The 13868-nt window shown below is 45.1% G+C and overlaps 8 protein-coding genes across 8 annotated transcripts; 3 read left to right on the top strand and 5 right to left on the bottom strand.

Moving 5' to 3' along the window:
* Nucleotides 1–806: 806 nt before the first annotated feature.
* L203_104929 (uncharacterized protein) lies at nucleotides 807–1587 on the bottom strand (the record flags this gene model as incomplete). The annotated part of the gene is made up of 4 exons (XM_066214302.1): nucleotides 807–875; nucleotides 928–1170; nucleotides 1218–1364; nucleotides 1426–1587. 4 exons carry the CDS (start codon nucleotides 1585–1587, stop codon nucleotides 807–809), a joined length of 621 nt encoding a protein of 206 aa, XP_066070399.1.
* A 233-nt stretch (nucleotides 1588–1820) lies between these two features.
* On the bottom strand, nucleotides 1821–2934 carry L203_104930 (uncharacterized protein; the record flags this gene model as incomplete). The annotated part of the gene is made up of 6 exons (XM_066214303.1): nucleotides 1821–2000; nucleotides 2048–2156; nucleotides 2209–2444; nucleotides 2495–2638; nucleotides 2697–2761; nucleotides 2817–2934. The coding sequence occupies 6 exons, from the start codon at nucleotides 2932–2934 to the stop codon at nucleotides 1821–1823; spliced, it is 852 nt and encodes a 283-aa protein (XP_066070400.1).
* Nucleotides 2935–3126: 192 nt separating this feature from the next.
* L203_104931 (cystathionine beta-synthase) lies at nucleotides 3127–4712 on the top strand (the record flags this gene model as incomplete). The annotated part of the gene is made up of 8 exons (XM_066214304.1): nucleotides 3127–3256; nucleotides 3311–3436; nucleotides 3488–3623; nucleotides 3679–3690; nucleotides 3750–3885; nucleotides 3942–4199; nucleotides 4252–4349; nucleotides 4400–4712. 8 exons carry the CDS (start codon nucleotides 3127–3129, stop codon nucleotides 4710–4712), a joined length of 1209 nt encoding a protein of 402 aa, XP_066070401.1.
* A 160-nt stretch (nucleotides 4713–4872) lies between these two features.
* L203_104932 (uncharacterized protein) lies at nucleotides 4873–7116 on the bottom strand (the record flags this gene model as incomplete). The annotated part of the gene is made up of 7 exons (XM_066214305.1): nucleotides 4873–5192; nucleotides 5245–5292; nucleotides 5343–5588; nucleotides 5641–5755; nucleotides 5806–6209; nucleotides 6257–6513; nucleotides 6563–7116. 7 exons carry the CDS (start codon nucleotides 7114–7116, stop codon nucleotides 4873–4875), a joined length of 1944 nt encoding a protein of 647 aa, XP_066070402.1.
* A 240-nt stretch (nucleotides 7117–7356) lies between these two features.
* Nucleotides 7357–8002, top strand: L203_104933 (uncharacterized protein; the record flags this gene model as incomplete). The annotated part of the gene is made up of 2 exons (XM_066214306.1): nucleotides 7357–7673; nucleotides 7720–8002. The coding sequence occupies 2 exons, from the start codon at nucleotides 7357–7359 to the stop codon at nucleotides 8000–8002; spliced, it is 600 nt and encodes a 199-aa protein (XP_066070403.1).
* An 80-nt stretch (nucleotides 8003–8082) lies between these two features.
* On the bottom strand, nucleotides 8083–9805 carry L203_104934 (uncharacterized protein; the record flags this gene model as incomplete). The annotated part of the gene is made up of 4 exons (XM_066214307.1): nucleotides 8083–8874; nucleotides 8924–9092; nucleotides 9147–9324; nucleotides 9379–9805. 4 exons carry the CDS (start codon nucleotides 9803–9805, stop codon nucleotides 8083–8085), a joined length of 1566 nt encoding a protein of 521 aa, XP_066070404.1.
* An 818-nt stretch (nucleotides 9806–10623) lies between these two features.
* On the bottom strand, nucleotides 10624–11306 carry L203_104935 (uncharacterized protein; the record flags this gene model as incomplete). The annotated part of the gene is made up of 4 exons (XM_066214308.1): nucleotides 10624–10651; nucleotides 10704–10887; nucleotides 10946–11073; nucleotides 11143–11306. 4 exons carry the CDS (start codon nucleotides 11304–11306, stop codon nucleotides 10624–10626), a joined length of 504 nt encoding a protein of 167 aa, XP_066070405.1.
* Nucleotides 11307–11677: 371 nt separating this feature from the next.
* L203_104936 (uncharacterized protein) lies at nucleotides 11678–13822 on the top strand (the record flags this gene model as incomplete). Its single annotated transcript, XM_066214309.1, has 6 exons — nucleotides 11678–11687; nucleotides 11736–11997; nucleotides 12047–12189; nucleotides 12236–12390; nucleotides 12442–13113; nucleotides 13163–13822. The coding sequence occupies 6 exons, from the start codon at nucleotides 11678–11680 to the stop codon at nucleotides 13820–13822; spliced, it is 1902 nt and encodes a 633-aa protein (XP_066070406.1).
* Nucleotides 13823–13868: the final 46 nt, after the last annotated feature.

Consider the following 13868-nt stretch of genomic DNA (forward strand, 5'->3'; position numbering starts at 1 on the left):
TGGACAGATGAAAGGTTGGCACTTTCTGTTATACCATCTCTGGCCAAAGACTATAAGTTAACCGAACGTGACTCATTGTTCCTCTTTCCTTTGCCTTTCACCCCTCTTCGCGAGCTCGACAAAGCCCACAAAGGATATGTTACAGCGTAGGAGAAATCCTTTGAGGATCCGATGTTGACTGAACAAAGGTGACTCGCTTCAAGCTTATCGGGGGAACGAGATGAAAGGAAAGATAAACGGCTTGTTCTGAGAGTGACGGCTTTATCTTTACTGGGAAATTAGCAATCCTTTGTCTTATCTCCTGTAGTCATGTCTAACGGGGTACACCCGAGTTCAACATCCAGACCAGGATCGGTTCAAAGGACGAGAAAGCAAAGCAGCCATCGGCCGTTCAAATGTCGTTACGTACGGTTGGATCGTAAGGCGGGCAAAGGACTTTTGAAAAAGCGAAAGAAAAACTGCAGAAGAATGGAGAAAAGAGCGCCAAAGGAGATGTGATGGGGTATTGATTAGATAGAATAGGGCGATAAGGTGTAGGTGATTCACAAAACTTCTATGATGTCGTCTGAAAGGAATATTGGCATATAAATGCTCCTATTAGATGCCGAACTGTATTCACAGGCGCCTTTTGCTATGTGGTCATCTTGATGATATGGGTACCATGGACAAACTTCACACTAGGTGGCTGCTGAGTAAATTGTGGGCTGTCTGTACTCTGTGAACGTTTGTGTCAATGATATTCTTTTTGCATGCCTTGTCCACATTTATTGTAGCTGTCCCTCAATGTTGTTGTTGGACGACCTTTCTCAACTTTTTTGGGCAGGGGACTGGTTGTTGGATTCAGCGGCCTTGGCCACTTCGGGAACGTCGGCCATCTACAAGGACGCATCAGTAATGGTATCTACACAGAATGGAATACTCATTTACTTCAGATTGGATGAGACTCTCTTTGATTTTATCCTCTTGAACGCCGCTATCACTAGACTCGCCCTCCTTGGATTCCTCTCCAGATTTTTGCATTTGGGCAATCTCAGAAGCATTGGCACCACCATCCTTCGCTTCAGGTTTCAAGTCTTCGCCAGCTTTTTGGCCCTTGCCCACTTTTTTGGATGGAATGTTGTCAGGAGCCCTGTCAACGTTTGGGTGAATATCTTTGGGGTTTTCGGAAGCCTAATGATGTTGTTAATTGAAGCCACTCATTCAGCAACCGAGCTCACGGTAGGCCTGTCGGCACTACTGTTTTGCACCGCATCCTTGCCAACTTCAACCTTGGGAGCAGACTCTGAAATCTCTACCTTTTCTTGAGAATGAGGAACAGCGTGCTCGGCGATAGTCTTTTTGGAAGGGTAAAGTACGAGGGCGGTCTTGATTAGAGCAAAACCATTCAGCAAAGGCAACCATGCACCTCTTGTAGATAAAACATACCAGGCCTCCAAATCCAACAATAGAGCCGAGGAGCCATGGAGTGTCGCTTCCGGCCTTGTGCCCAGCGGATGACGACGCAGTCCGTCTAGTGAAGACTGGAGTAGCAGCCACTCGCTGTCCAGCGAGACGAGTGGAAAGACGAGCAGCAACCCTGAAAGACATGGTGGTTGGTGGTTTGATGATAACAAAACCAAAATTGAACAATAGAAATGAATGAAGGATATATAAAGATTAAAGAGAAAGTGCGATGGAATCATCGATAAGTCGGTTAAAGTCGCATGACGTTATGGGATTTGCTTCCGTCCAATCTAGTTTTTGGATTTCGGATAAGAGCACCGAGTATTTTCCCGAACAATGCATTACAATCTCGAGCTATCCTCACAAATATACTGAAACTATCTGTTGGATACCATCTCGCCCAACATCTGGCGTCTCACGTCGATGCCCTTTCCCTTGGCGGCTAATAGTCTCTCCGTCGCCAGTACATCCAAGTCTTTCAGCTGTTTTTCCGTTGTGCGGATATCTTGTGGGACCGATGTATTAACGTTTGGCGAATTCAACAGTCGTGTTATAGTCTACAGCGATGAGCGTTGGGTTCGTTATGCGATAGGTCATCACATACAAGCTTGATACCCCACCACGTCCTCGTCCGGCTTGTGTTTGAATTGTTGTCCTTTCCTCCCTGCATCTCCGCTGCTCGCAAAAAGTATTTTAATGCCAATTGGTAGTCCCTGTAGCCGCCGGCCATTAGCTGTCGCAGAAACGATATGTAGGGAAAAGTACCCCATCGTATATGCTACCTCGCCTGACCTCCTGATCACACCATCGTCCCAGTTGCTGATAATGGCAATATGACCCAACGCAGTTAATGCTTGGGAATAAAGTCCCTTTTCACAATACAAATCGGCTAATACAGACCATGCCGCAGGATCTGAATAGAAAGTATCCAAATACGACAGGAGAAGAGGGATTGCGGATGACGATGGAAGAGATAGAGATATAAGACGCTGGTGGGCTGTCTGTGTACATCAAAGAATCAGACCACGCAAAACACTTTTTGAAAACTCACCACATTAGTCTCGTCTTCCTTCAATAAGTCCTCATATACTGCCTTAGCCCGCACGAAATCCTCATCTGCTTCTAACCTTAGTCCATCTAGGATCCTCACTCTAGGTGAATTAGGAAATTTGGCATGTAGCGTCTCAATTTGGTCCTTTGATGTATGCTTGTCAGTCGTAGAATAAAGTCGTCAGTTACAAATAGCGCCATACTGAAGCCAGCTTTATCCTCCCCATATCAAGTGCTGCGATTGCTAACTGCTCTCTAAGAGCCCACTCTTTACAAGTTGCTTCGTCAATGGCGTTCCCACATGCGCACCCAGTCAAACTTACCTTGATCGCCGACATTTCCACTGGCCAAAATTTTTGTAGCGAGCTCGACTGTTTGCTCTGAACGTCTCGCTCCAATACTCCTCCATTCTGCAAGCTTTCCGGCGTCTGACCTTGACATTTTTGGAGAAACAAAAAGAATTTTAAAAAAGGACTTTTGTGCTTTATAAATCTCAAGTTCAACTTACAACCAGTTGTCATATCACGTGACCGCTACGGACGGATATTACGGCATTGTAGTAAGCGATCCATTATCAATCTTTTTTGCTTTTGCATCTCCATTCGCTTTTTTAATTTCCTTTTTTTATACAGCATGTCAAGCGAGACGACTTCACAGCACCATTGGCAAGGCGTCCTTTCCTCCGCCTTTGATGCCATAGGCCATACCCCTCTCATCCGGCTGGATCGCATAGCAGAAGCGGAGAATCTAAAGTGCAATCTATGTGAGCTGGTTCATTTGGTAGAGATATTATCTGGCAGCTGAGCACAATGACAAGTGGGAAAATGCGAGTTCTTTTCCGCGGGAGGTTCCGTTAAGGATAGAATAGCAAAACGGATGGTTGAATATGCTGAAAAGACTGGGAGGCTTGTACCAGGAAAGAGTATCGTCATTGAGCCAACTAGTGAGTTGTATTGCGATTTTTGGAGGGTGCAAGTGCTCACTTTGGTCAAAGGCGGGAACACAGGCATTGGCCTGGCTTTGGCATGTGCCCTGAGAGGCTACAGGTGTATCATTACTCTTCCAGCCAAGATGAGTCTTGAGAAGGAGGTTATGCTTCGTGCACTTGGTGCTGAGATAGTAAGAACACCGTAAGTCAGCTTTTGTGGGTACGCATTGTCATTGGTATTGATTTGGGTCTTACAGGACAGAAGCAGCGTGAGTCTTGACAGTTCAAATCTACTGGGCTAGTATGTTAACGGTAGACGCTTTCACAGATTTGACAGTCCCGAAAGCCACATTAGTATCGCCCGTGTTCTTGAAAAAGCCATCCCAGATTCAGTCATCTTGGACCAATACTCTAACCCCAACAATCCCTTAGCGCACTACTTTGGGACCTATGACGAGATTGAGGTGTGTCTTTGTCTATTAAAAGTCAAATAAAAATCTACGGCTAAACAAACTCACAGCACGCTCTCAAGTCTTCAGACTTGCCAAGGAAAGATATTACATTGCTCGTCGCAGGGGCTGGCACCGGCGGAACAATCACTGGCATTGCCCGCGCTATACGAGACACTGAGAATGGAAGCTACGGGGACATTAAGGAAAAAACCAATGGCCACACAACTGGTCCTACTCACAGGGCAACAATTGTGGCTGTGGATCCCGTAGGATCTATTTTGGGTGGCGGCAAGCCGGGAAACTATCAAGTTGAAGGTATTGGTTATGTGCGTTCAGTTTTTTTGGCCTGTGAAAACGGCGGATTAACGCCATTTTCAGGATTTCTTTCCTGAAGTACTTGACCCAAAACCTCCCTTGATAGATGAATGGATTAAGACTGAAGATGATGAGTCATTCATTGCTACCAAACGTCTCATGTGCGTTACATTCTGAAACGTCGCCATGACACAAGCTGACGTCCTAGTAGAAGAAAAGAAGGTCTCTTTGTTGGTGGTTCCTCTGGTGCTGCATTAGCTGGCGCACTTCGCTATCTACGTTCTCCATCCGGCTCTCATATTGCAAATGACCCAGAAGCAAATGTCGTTGTACTGCTCCCCGACGGCGTGAGAAACTACATGAGCAAGCCTTGGTTCGTCGAAGAATCTGATGCAGAAGAACGTAAAGACACTGAAGGGTTAAGGGAACAGATCAGAGGCGTGTTAGGAAGGGATCTCAGAGATGTATACGGAAAGAATAGGGATACTAGTGGGCATTCCAAGGAAGGACTTCACCATTGTTAAGTGGCTTGTCTGCGTAGAGTGTTTGAATTGGTTGTAGATCTGCTCAGTGCTCTTCACATAGGTATTTGGTGTGACTATGACTATGTTTTGTTGTTGACGTGGATATTTATACATGCCCACTGAGGTTACTTTGTTTTTGAAAATATTCTTCGCAAGCCTCCTATTCTTCCTGGCCATCTTCACCTTCACTGATACTTAAAGCAGCGAAGAACCCTTTGGCTTGCTTCATTCCTTCCTTGGCATTATGATACCCCTCTTTGCTTCTTTCTTCAATTGTCTCACTCTCTTCTCCCTTTTCCTCTTTTAGCTCCAGAAGCGTTTCCTGCTCCGTCTCTTCAATCTCTTCATTATCACTTTCCTCAACGTCTCTTCCTCCATTTGGTTTATCATTGTCTAGCCAGATTCCTTTCGCTGGTTTTCCTGTCATACCAGGCGGATAGAAACCCCATCTAATTTTACCATCTGCCAGAGCTCTCAATACTGATCCAATCTCCATCAGTCAATATAAAACATCATGCTTATAATAACTCACTTCCATTAGCGGCACGATTTATATCCGGTCTTCCCCCTTTTGCAGTCACTAATCACCATTATCAGCATCGTGTCTTTCAAGGAGCGAGAAAAGTCTACAATATCCTTTATCGATTGCTCTAGCCTCAAGGACACCACCAATGTTCCAGCTATCCTCTTTTTCCATTTCCCTCTGCCTTGCGCGTTCTTTCTGTAATTCATTCCTAAATGTCCGTTTTTCGATATAATTGTCCGCCTTATCTTCCAACTGTGGCCGCGGTACACGAAATATCTCTTCAATAGGGAGATGATGAGAGGCAAAGAGTATGCATGATGGAAGAGATGGGATTTGAGCAACCGGAATGACTACAACGCTCACTAGTCAGTATCAATTTAAACTACAAAGAACAGAACATGCTTCCGGCTAGTGCTTGGATTTCTGATCCTGCTAGAGAGGGACAAACGAGGCCAGGGCAATCCACAATCTTGACTTCTCTCTTGGCTCCCCAGAGCATTGTTTGAAAATGTTTTGTCTATATCCTGCATCAGCTTTGTTCCTCGCAGAATGAATAATAACACATGCCTTTCCAGGCGTTCGACTGGCTCGAACTTTTTGTTCTCCTAAAAGGGCATTGAGAAGCGAAGACTTTCCAACGTTTGGTTGGCCTATTAGGCCTATAGTCAAAGGCTCATACAAAGGATCTCGCTGCAGAGATATATCATCTCCCACATCTTCTTTGGTCATAGAAAATTCTTGGATAGATGTCTGGTCCGTTTGCTCGTTACATGTTAAGTTGACATCTGCGTTGCTGCTTGAGAGTGATGACCAGTCAACGGATGGTCGGACGGGTAACTGCCATTCCTTGAGTTTCTCTGGGTCATTCGATGCCCACTGAGGTGGCTGCAAAAGTCTCTGGTGGGCTAATCGCAAAGCAGATATGAGCTCATTGAGTGATTGTTGAGGTATATCTGGTCTTGATCTCCTTCCTATGAAAGGTGATGAGTTGGTACACATTATGGCACAAGACACTAACCGTTGGGCAAAAACTGATCATCATAAGCCCTTACACTCACAACTTGCGCTCCTTGTCCCCACCATTGGTTTATCCACTCCTTCCAGCCTTGGAGAGCTTTGGGGTCTACCAAATCTGATTTCGTCAATACGAGAATAACCTCTTTGGTTGTTTTGATGTCTTTCAAAAAAGTACGAAGAGACGGCGGACAGTGTAGCGGAGGGCATCTAGAGTCGAGCAAGAGAAGTAGAATGTGTGAAGCTTCTGTCACTCGCCAGCTATGCAACTTCCGTTTAGTTTAGATTTGATGGAGAATGAAAGACTTGCAATTGTCGCCACACTTCAAGATTTGTTTCAAACCAAGTAGGCCCTCTAGGCATAACAGAGTCTTCTCCTTCAGTTTCAATTTCCTCATCTACCCATTCTTCCAGCACCTCTTGCATATTTTTAAGCCATATTTTAAACATTCCCTCCTCATTCTTCTCTATTTCCTTTTTAGTTTGACCATGATGGAACTTGGGTCTGGTAGGGCACACAAGCTTGCCATTCAGATCTCTTGCTTCAAGTATATCAAGCGGAAACACTGCTCGTTCCAGTGGGAGGGGCCTCTCTAATGGCAAACTGAATGCTAAATCCCTCGTCCTCGTTATATAGTAAGAAGAAAGAGCAATAAACTTTGACTGTAGCTTCTTTGAGCTTGAATCAGTGGGTCCGCCAGACCTAGAAGACAGTCGACCGGGTCGTCTCTTTTCTGTCTTGAGTTTTTGTTCAGACCGTATAGACTTGTGGTCTTCTACAGAAATGTCTCCTCGTTTGAGCGCGCGTTTGACAAGAAGCTGTTCTTTGCGGCGCTTGTTGGAGATTGGGATCTTGCGAGGCATAGTTATATCTAGAGTGATTTTTCTTTTCTTATCGATAATGTCAAAACTTTGGCTAAATATATATAAAAAAGGAGCAGGTTATCATGACGCAATCAGTTAACTGTATGTAAGCAAAATCAGAGGTCGCTGCCTCCACATTTTGACTCCAATCTCTTTGGATCTTATCTTATCTTTTGCCTAGTTGTACAACTTTTAATTCTCTTATGAGCTTTGATTTTGTGTTTATAAAAAGCAGAGTAGATGATCGCCCCTCCTCTCAGTTCTATAAATGATACAAACTCCTTGACGTTACTCTTATCGCTGCTGTTTGAGCCCTCCCCACCTCTTCACTCACTTCTTGTTCCTTCAGTCGTCTCACGTCTGTCTAACTCTTCCCTTCCACAAACATACAGCGATGTTGTAGACTTGTGCGCTAAAGTCGCAGAAGCCTGGACGTGGGAACAAAAGGGACAGTTTATCAACGGGCATCCCATGATAGGGGAGGTCAAGGGATTAAGCAAGCTCAGTGGGAAAGAGCAAGGAAACGGAGGTCCTACACCCGAAAAAACCTTGGATAGGTCAGTCTTGTTGGTAGAGATAATCAAATTGACTGATCATGTATAGACTAGCTCATCTTAACCAGGTCTACTGCAAAGTCTACCCTGGCCTTCGATACATCACTTTTGTGAATGGCCGCACTAAAGCACAAATTATTCCAGAGTTTGAGAGCACCTTGGGTCTTTCAGCATCTCCTAATGATCCTTACTGGCCCACACTAGACTCGGAGGTGGTGTTGGAAAAGATACAAAGACCAGAAGAAGAAGGCTGGAGGAGGGAATGTGAACGAGGATTGAGAGATGTTTGGCTTATTGGTAAAGCCAGACTGAAGGCTTTGGGCCTGGAATAAGAATGGATACTGCTTGGGTGGTGCTATATACATGCATACATTTAGTTTACACACAACAACGCTGTAAGCTGTTTTAGGATTCAATAGCGCTTTTGCTTTTGAGTGAGTTTTACGAAGATTCTGACAATCTGTGCTGGCAGAACCAGCATATTCAAAGGCGGAAAAACGGGCACAGTGGTTAGCTGTAAGAAAACCTTTTCACCCTTCTCTAAATCGCCATATCCTTCTATCAACATCTCTTGCCTCGCGCCTCTCACATACTTTCTCACTGCATTAGCCCAAGCAGCCCTAGCTTCACGTCCGACTCCAGTTCCCCACTCTTTTTCCCAATCATCTACTAGCTTGTCCGCACCTTTCCATCGCTTCCCATACTCATTCCATTCGTTTCGTGGCGGCACTGGCAAGTTGGTTACTGAAACTATAACACTTATCATCACGACAATGACAAATGTGCAAAAAAGAGAGAGTCGCGTGCAAAAAGGAGAGACTCCAGGTTTAACCAATGATGAGTTATCGACAGAATTGGTGAATGTGGACTCGCCTAAAACCGAAAATCCTCGAAAGATGTCTCCCTTCAATGAAAATACAAACAGACCAAAAATCGATAGGATCAAGGGACTGAAAAGAATGATGATTTTGATGGATTTCAAGATCATACTCTTAGTGATGATAGAATATGGCATGAGCCTTGTCAAAAGTATTGGGAGAGAAGGCGGCGTTGGTAGTATGAGGAAGATGGTAAGTGTAGGAATAGAAAGAGCCAGGAGTGCAAATGAATATGGACGAAGTGGAGAAAAAAAGGACGAGATAAAAGCCAAATGACTTGGGAAGAGGAGAAAATGTTGGCCTGCAGTGGCACCATATTGCACTGTCTTAGTTGACGTTAGCTTTGTCGGATTTTATTAATCAATTAATACCTACATGTAAAAAATGAGAAGCGCACCATACAAGCCACACTATCTCGATAGCATTTATTTCTTTTTCACCTTTGATTGGAAGAGGAGTAATCCATCTCATGGGAGCAATGGCTATGGTTAACGTAGAACCATACAGGACAAGGAAAGACAGCAAGTGAAGAGCATGGCTGTAGCTATTTTGCAAAGTATGAGCATAAGCGTATTCGAGTTAACCGTTCAAGACCTACACTGGCATGTTAAATCTTGTTATCCATCTCTCCATTTTGTTCCACTTAGAGAAAGACTCAAAATCCGACTCTTCGGAGATACCTCGCAGCCACGTCCTAGCGAGAACATGTCTTACAACAGGATGTGATAAACAGAATGAGGGCTCTTCTGAGAATGGAGATAACATCAAGTCAATAGCTATAGATGCGGTCAACCCCAGTTCTACCATGACCAAACAGAGGAGATAGTCACCGCTGGCCCAATGTGTACCTGCAGCATCGATAGGCCACTGATTCCACAACATTTTCATCAAGAGCTCATCTGCTATATAGTCGGCAGAAGCGATATCTTCTTCTCCTTCTTGAGTTCGAGCATCTCTTATCTGCCAGTCCAGCAAGCTCTCGCAATCCTCTGATACGTGCTGGCGTATCATCTGTCCCTCCTCTTGTCTCATCAGCGTGTACTGTATACCATACTCGCCATCAGCGTGATCTAGACATTGCAGAAGGTACAGAGCGTAAAGGTGTACTCCGAGGTCAATTTCCCTCTTCACCGTAGAATACGACAATACAGAGGGCGACTTGTGGTGTGCTAGCAAAACCTCAGCCTGGCTTGCTAACGAGAGCTCAGCATTGTCTTTGGATGCTGCGCCCAACAAGTGACTGCGTTCGCTGAGCATGCTGCTTGATAAGACAAGATCTTTCTATCACTGCCTTAAAAGTATCGTTTTGTTGATTTTAAAAGACAAAACAAAATCTTTTTCATTTCTATTTCCAGTGGGAGTCATTTCCATCTCGGAATCTTTTTTTATCTTTGTTAGTAACTAAAAGATAACGTGCCTGAAATATAATGGGCGCTTTATACTGTTCCTGAAAAATTAACTGATAAAGCTTCTCAACATGAGGAGAGGGCAAAAAAGATGACCATATGAACAATAAGATGTTTCAAAGAATGTGATTGCAGCTTGCTTTGGGCAGTGCCGGGGCGAGGAAAGTGTATTAGGTAAACTCGGAGCTCTCGCGTTTATGGCTGAGAATGGACATGGGTAGGGTATGTGAAGAGGGAATCCATGTTCAAGGCACTCAGAGGTACCCAAGGGGAAGAGTGAGCTATAGAGAATATATTGAGTGGATACTGTAAGCGGAGGGAAAGCGTTTGGGTGATGAGATTATGCCAACAGTCATGAAGAAGATACGAGGAAGCTCGACATTCATCAGCCTTGGTCTGATACAATGGTTGTCAGCGTGGATGCGCCAAGTGAAGCGAGAACACAATGTTCAACCCAATGGAAGCTCTAGTCGGGCGTTGCTGATGCGATAGACTACCCAGATGTAGCAGCATCTGGTGGGCCACTCCTTATATCTGACTGACATGCACCAAGAGCATGAGTATGACACAGAAGAGGGTATAGTGCATGTCGAATGCGTCATTCTATTCCATCAAGCCCGCATTCATGCGCGAATCTATCCAGAGATAGCCAGGCCCTAGCCGATTAGCTCACACGGCTTCTATACCAGTGTACTCGCTACGCTCAGTTGTCAGCAACTACATGCCTGAAACCACCAACTGATACTTACGACTCAACGCCAGGTTCCAATAATCCGGCGTGTGCTCCGATGACACAGCCAGAGGAGCCGACAAGCCAGAAAAATGTAGAAATGGGGGCAGCAAACCAAAGAAGAGGAATGCCAATGACAAACAGACCGATGTAGAGATTTTGCGGTGTGATAGTCTTGCCGTTGAATTCGATTGGCTCGGATACTGTGCAGTTTACAGATTGGAAACAAGCTTTATTAGGTAAGGAGAAAGCAAGACACACCAAATCTGTTGATTGCAAGAAAGCCTCCAATCAAGAAACCAAGCGACATGAGTAAGAGGGCGTTGGTGACGAGGCTATAGATACCAAGGAGAAAGACAACAATAGCATAGTTGGCCGAGAAATAGCGACTATCATTGACAGCGGTTAGCCAACAAACACCGCGAAAATGCATGTTCTTGGCTACGCCAACCGCTTACACGTTGTAGCTAGCTCTCTTCAAGTACTCTTGCATGTCTTTCGGCCTGGATATTCTCTGATAATCAAAGAATTCTCCTGGATGTCTAATTTTGGTGTCTTTGAGAGAGTTTTTGAAGTTGCGGGCATAGTTTTGAATATTGTTGATGTTGTTGACGACGTCCATGGTTGGTTGAGCAGTTTCCGGGCCTTCCAATGTGTAAACAATTTGCAAGTCTCCAAAAAAGCGAATAGAGATAAACGGAAGAAAGGAAATCGATTTCAGAAATCCATCTCAAACTCACAGCCTCCACGCATGATTAAATGCTTGACGTGGCATTTATATGGCGGGGATCGCCGCACCTAGCAATATTAGTGTCATTAGAAAATAGGTCTATTTAAAAGTGATGGCATCATCACTTTTTTGTAATGAGCAGCTACTAGGTTTGTAAAGACATCTTGTAATCCTCCACGCAAAATGTAGAGTCTGTATAATTATATCTTTTCTACTTTTTTTATTGATTGGCTTTTTTTCACAACTTTACATAAATCGACGCTATGAGTCCAAGTGAGTATGCGAATCAACTGTTTACAACACTGACAAGTGCTGCTGCAGTATCACCAACGTCACATACATCATCGCTTTCTCCCAAGACCCATTCACCAGACCCCAACATCAATCCCTTCTCTCCTCTGTCTCCAGACCTTACGCCGTCTCAGCCTGTCATTTTGAATGATAGTGGGTCGACCAACGTTGATGGTGAACAAGCGAGTCGGCCCTTTATCTCTTACAGTAGAAGAGAATTGTTATTCATTGGCAAACAATGTCGCAAACGGGGACCTCCTGAAGGTATGGGCCCTCTAGAAAGCTGGTTTGGGTAAGCTTGTGATTACCCTGTGGCGGCTGATATTTAGGACAATCTCGAGACCGAACCAGAATAACTCAAACTTTGAGGACCCGGCTATAGCATCCATCCATCCGTCAGGCCGACGAAACAACAATACTAACGGCGGTTATGGAGAAGGCTTTGGTTATGGCGGCGGCATTGGTGGTAGCAACAGACTAGGCGGTAATACCCGTGGTACCAGAAATATTGGGTAGGTTTAAAACCACAGAGAAAAAGCTCATCAAAAGATTGCGACGATTACCAGAGGGTATCGATCCACCGCTCCATGTTGCACCCACAAACCCTGGCGAGAAAGTGTATACAGGTCAGATGGGAAAGTTCAACGTGAAGAATGCCAACACAATGCGCTTAGGAGGTGATGAGGTCGGTCTTTGAGCAGTAAGATCATAAGTTGATAGCTGACGTGATTAGCAGCCCAGAAAACGTAACAATAAGAACAACAATGAGGATTGGAGATCAAAACAGCGTGAAAACGGACATTCATTTCGAGGAGACCGCGACAGAGAACGCTCGTACCAGACACGTGATCGACGTTCTGGTAATTGGAACCAAAACCATCGTGATGAGGATGAACAACCCGAGTGGATGAACGACTCCGCTCCAGCCGACCCTGCTATAGTAGGGGCTGATGATCCATTGGTTAAGTTTATACCGGGTGAAGACATGATTGTGGCTCACAAGCGAGCTATGAAAGCTAGGAACGCTGATGATTGGAGAGGTGGTCTACCTGCTTTCTTTGGTGGAGATCCAGCCATAGCCTCCTCTTCTGCCCCAACTGCCCCAATAGAAAGTAAACCAAAGGAAATGAACGCAAACAATTACCTGGTTGAAAGCAAAGACGATGCTGAGGATTCTGAACATCAGGCGCCTTCACAGTCTGCCTTCTCCAGCAGATTCCACAAATTCTTTAATAACACTAGTTCTACACATAACACCAGAGAACTGCCAATTGAGGCATCCGGCGCAAGAGCAACCGCAAGTGTGTCAGATCAGACGCAATCCAGGTCTTCTTCCGTACAGATGCCACAGAGCGATAATCCTATGGATCAGAGAAAAGCTACGTTAATGGGACTATTGTCCACCAAGGTATGATCCTCTCGTCCTACGGTTTGTATGCTTGTTAATATGGTTGTAGGCTCTAACACCAAAGCTGGACACTCCGCTCATCCATAATGAATCTCCTCACGGTCAACCTTACTGTTCGTCTGGTTCCCTTGTCGATGTTTCTTCCTCAATCCCTTCATCCAATACGTATGGATCAAGTCACCGACCTCCTACTAATGTGCTTCTACAACAACTTTACGGCAACCCAACGTCACCTTCCGTTCCTAGAGATCACTCTCCTACAGACCCTTTACAATTACTTGCTCAGGCCCAGACTCAACGACAGGCGCAACAATTTTCATCGCAACATTCTACTCAAACTCACCAACAACCACATATGTCCCAGCATATGTCTCTTCCGCCCTTTTCCCGCCCACCGCCAAGCATGTACCCCTCAGGAGACAGTATGGGGTCTCTACCAGACTTTCCTCCTTTCATGCGTCCACCTAATTTCTCTCAAGGTCCGCCTCCTCCCAGCGCCGGGTATTTACCCATGCCCCCTAATGGCCCATTCTTCCAAGGACCTCCCAGACCCCCACATGCGATGCCAGTAGGCTTTGGTCAACCTCCGCAACCGCCCATGCAAGGGCAAGATATCCCACAGGGCAGATACCCGCCTGGCCAGATGAATCTGTCTCAACAAGACATGCTTTCCACGTTGTTTGCAGGATTAAACCACAGAAATGATTAGATTCCAAACAATACTCATTCTTCATACAAGGCAGTGGTTCATGTCT

This window comes from Cryptococcus depauperatus, chromosome 6, assembly GCF_001720195.1.
Source record: "Cryptococcus depauperatus CBS 7841 chromosome 6, complete sequence".
Lineage (NCBI taxonomy): Eukaryota > Fungi > Basidiomycota > Tremellomycetes > Tremellales > Cryptococcaceae > Cryptococcus > Cryptococcus depauperatus.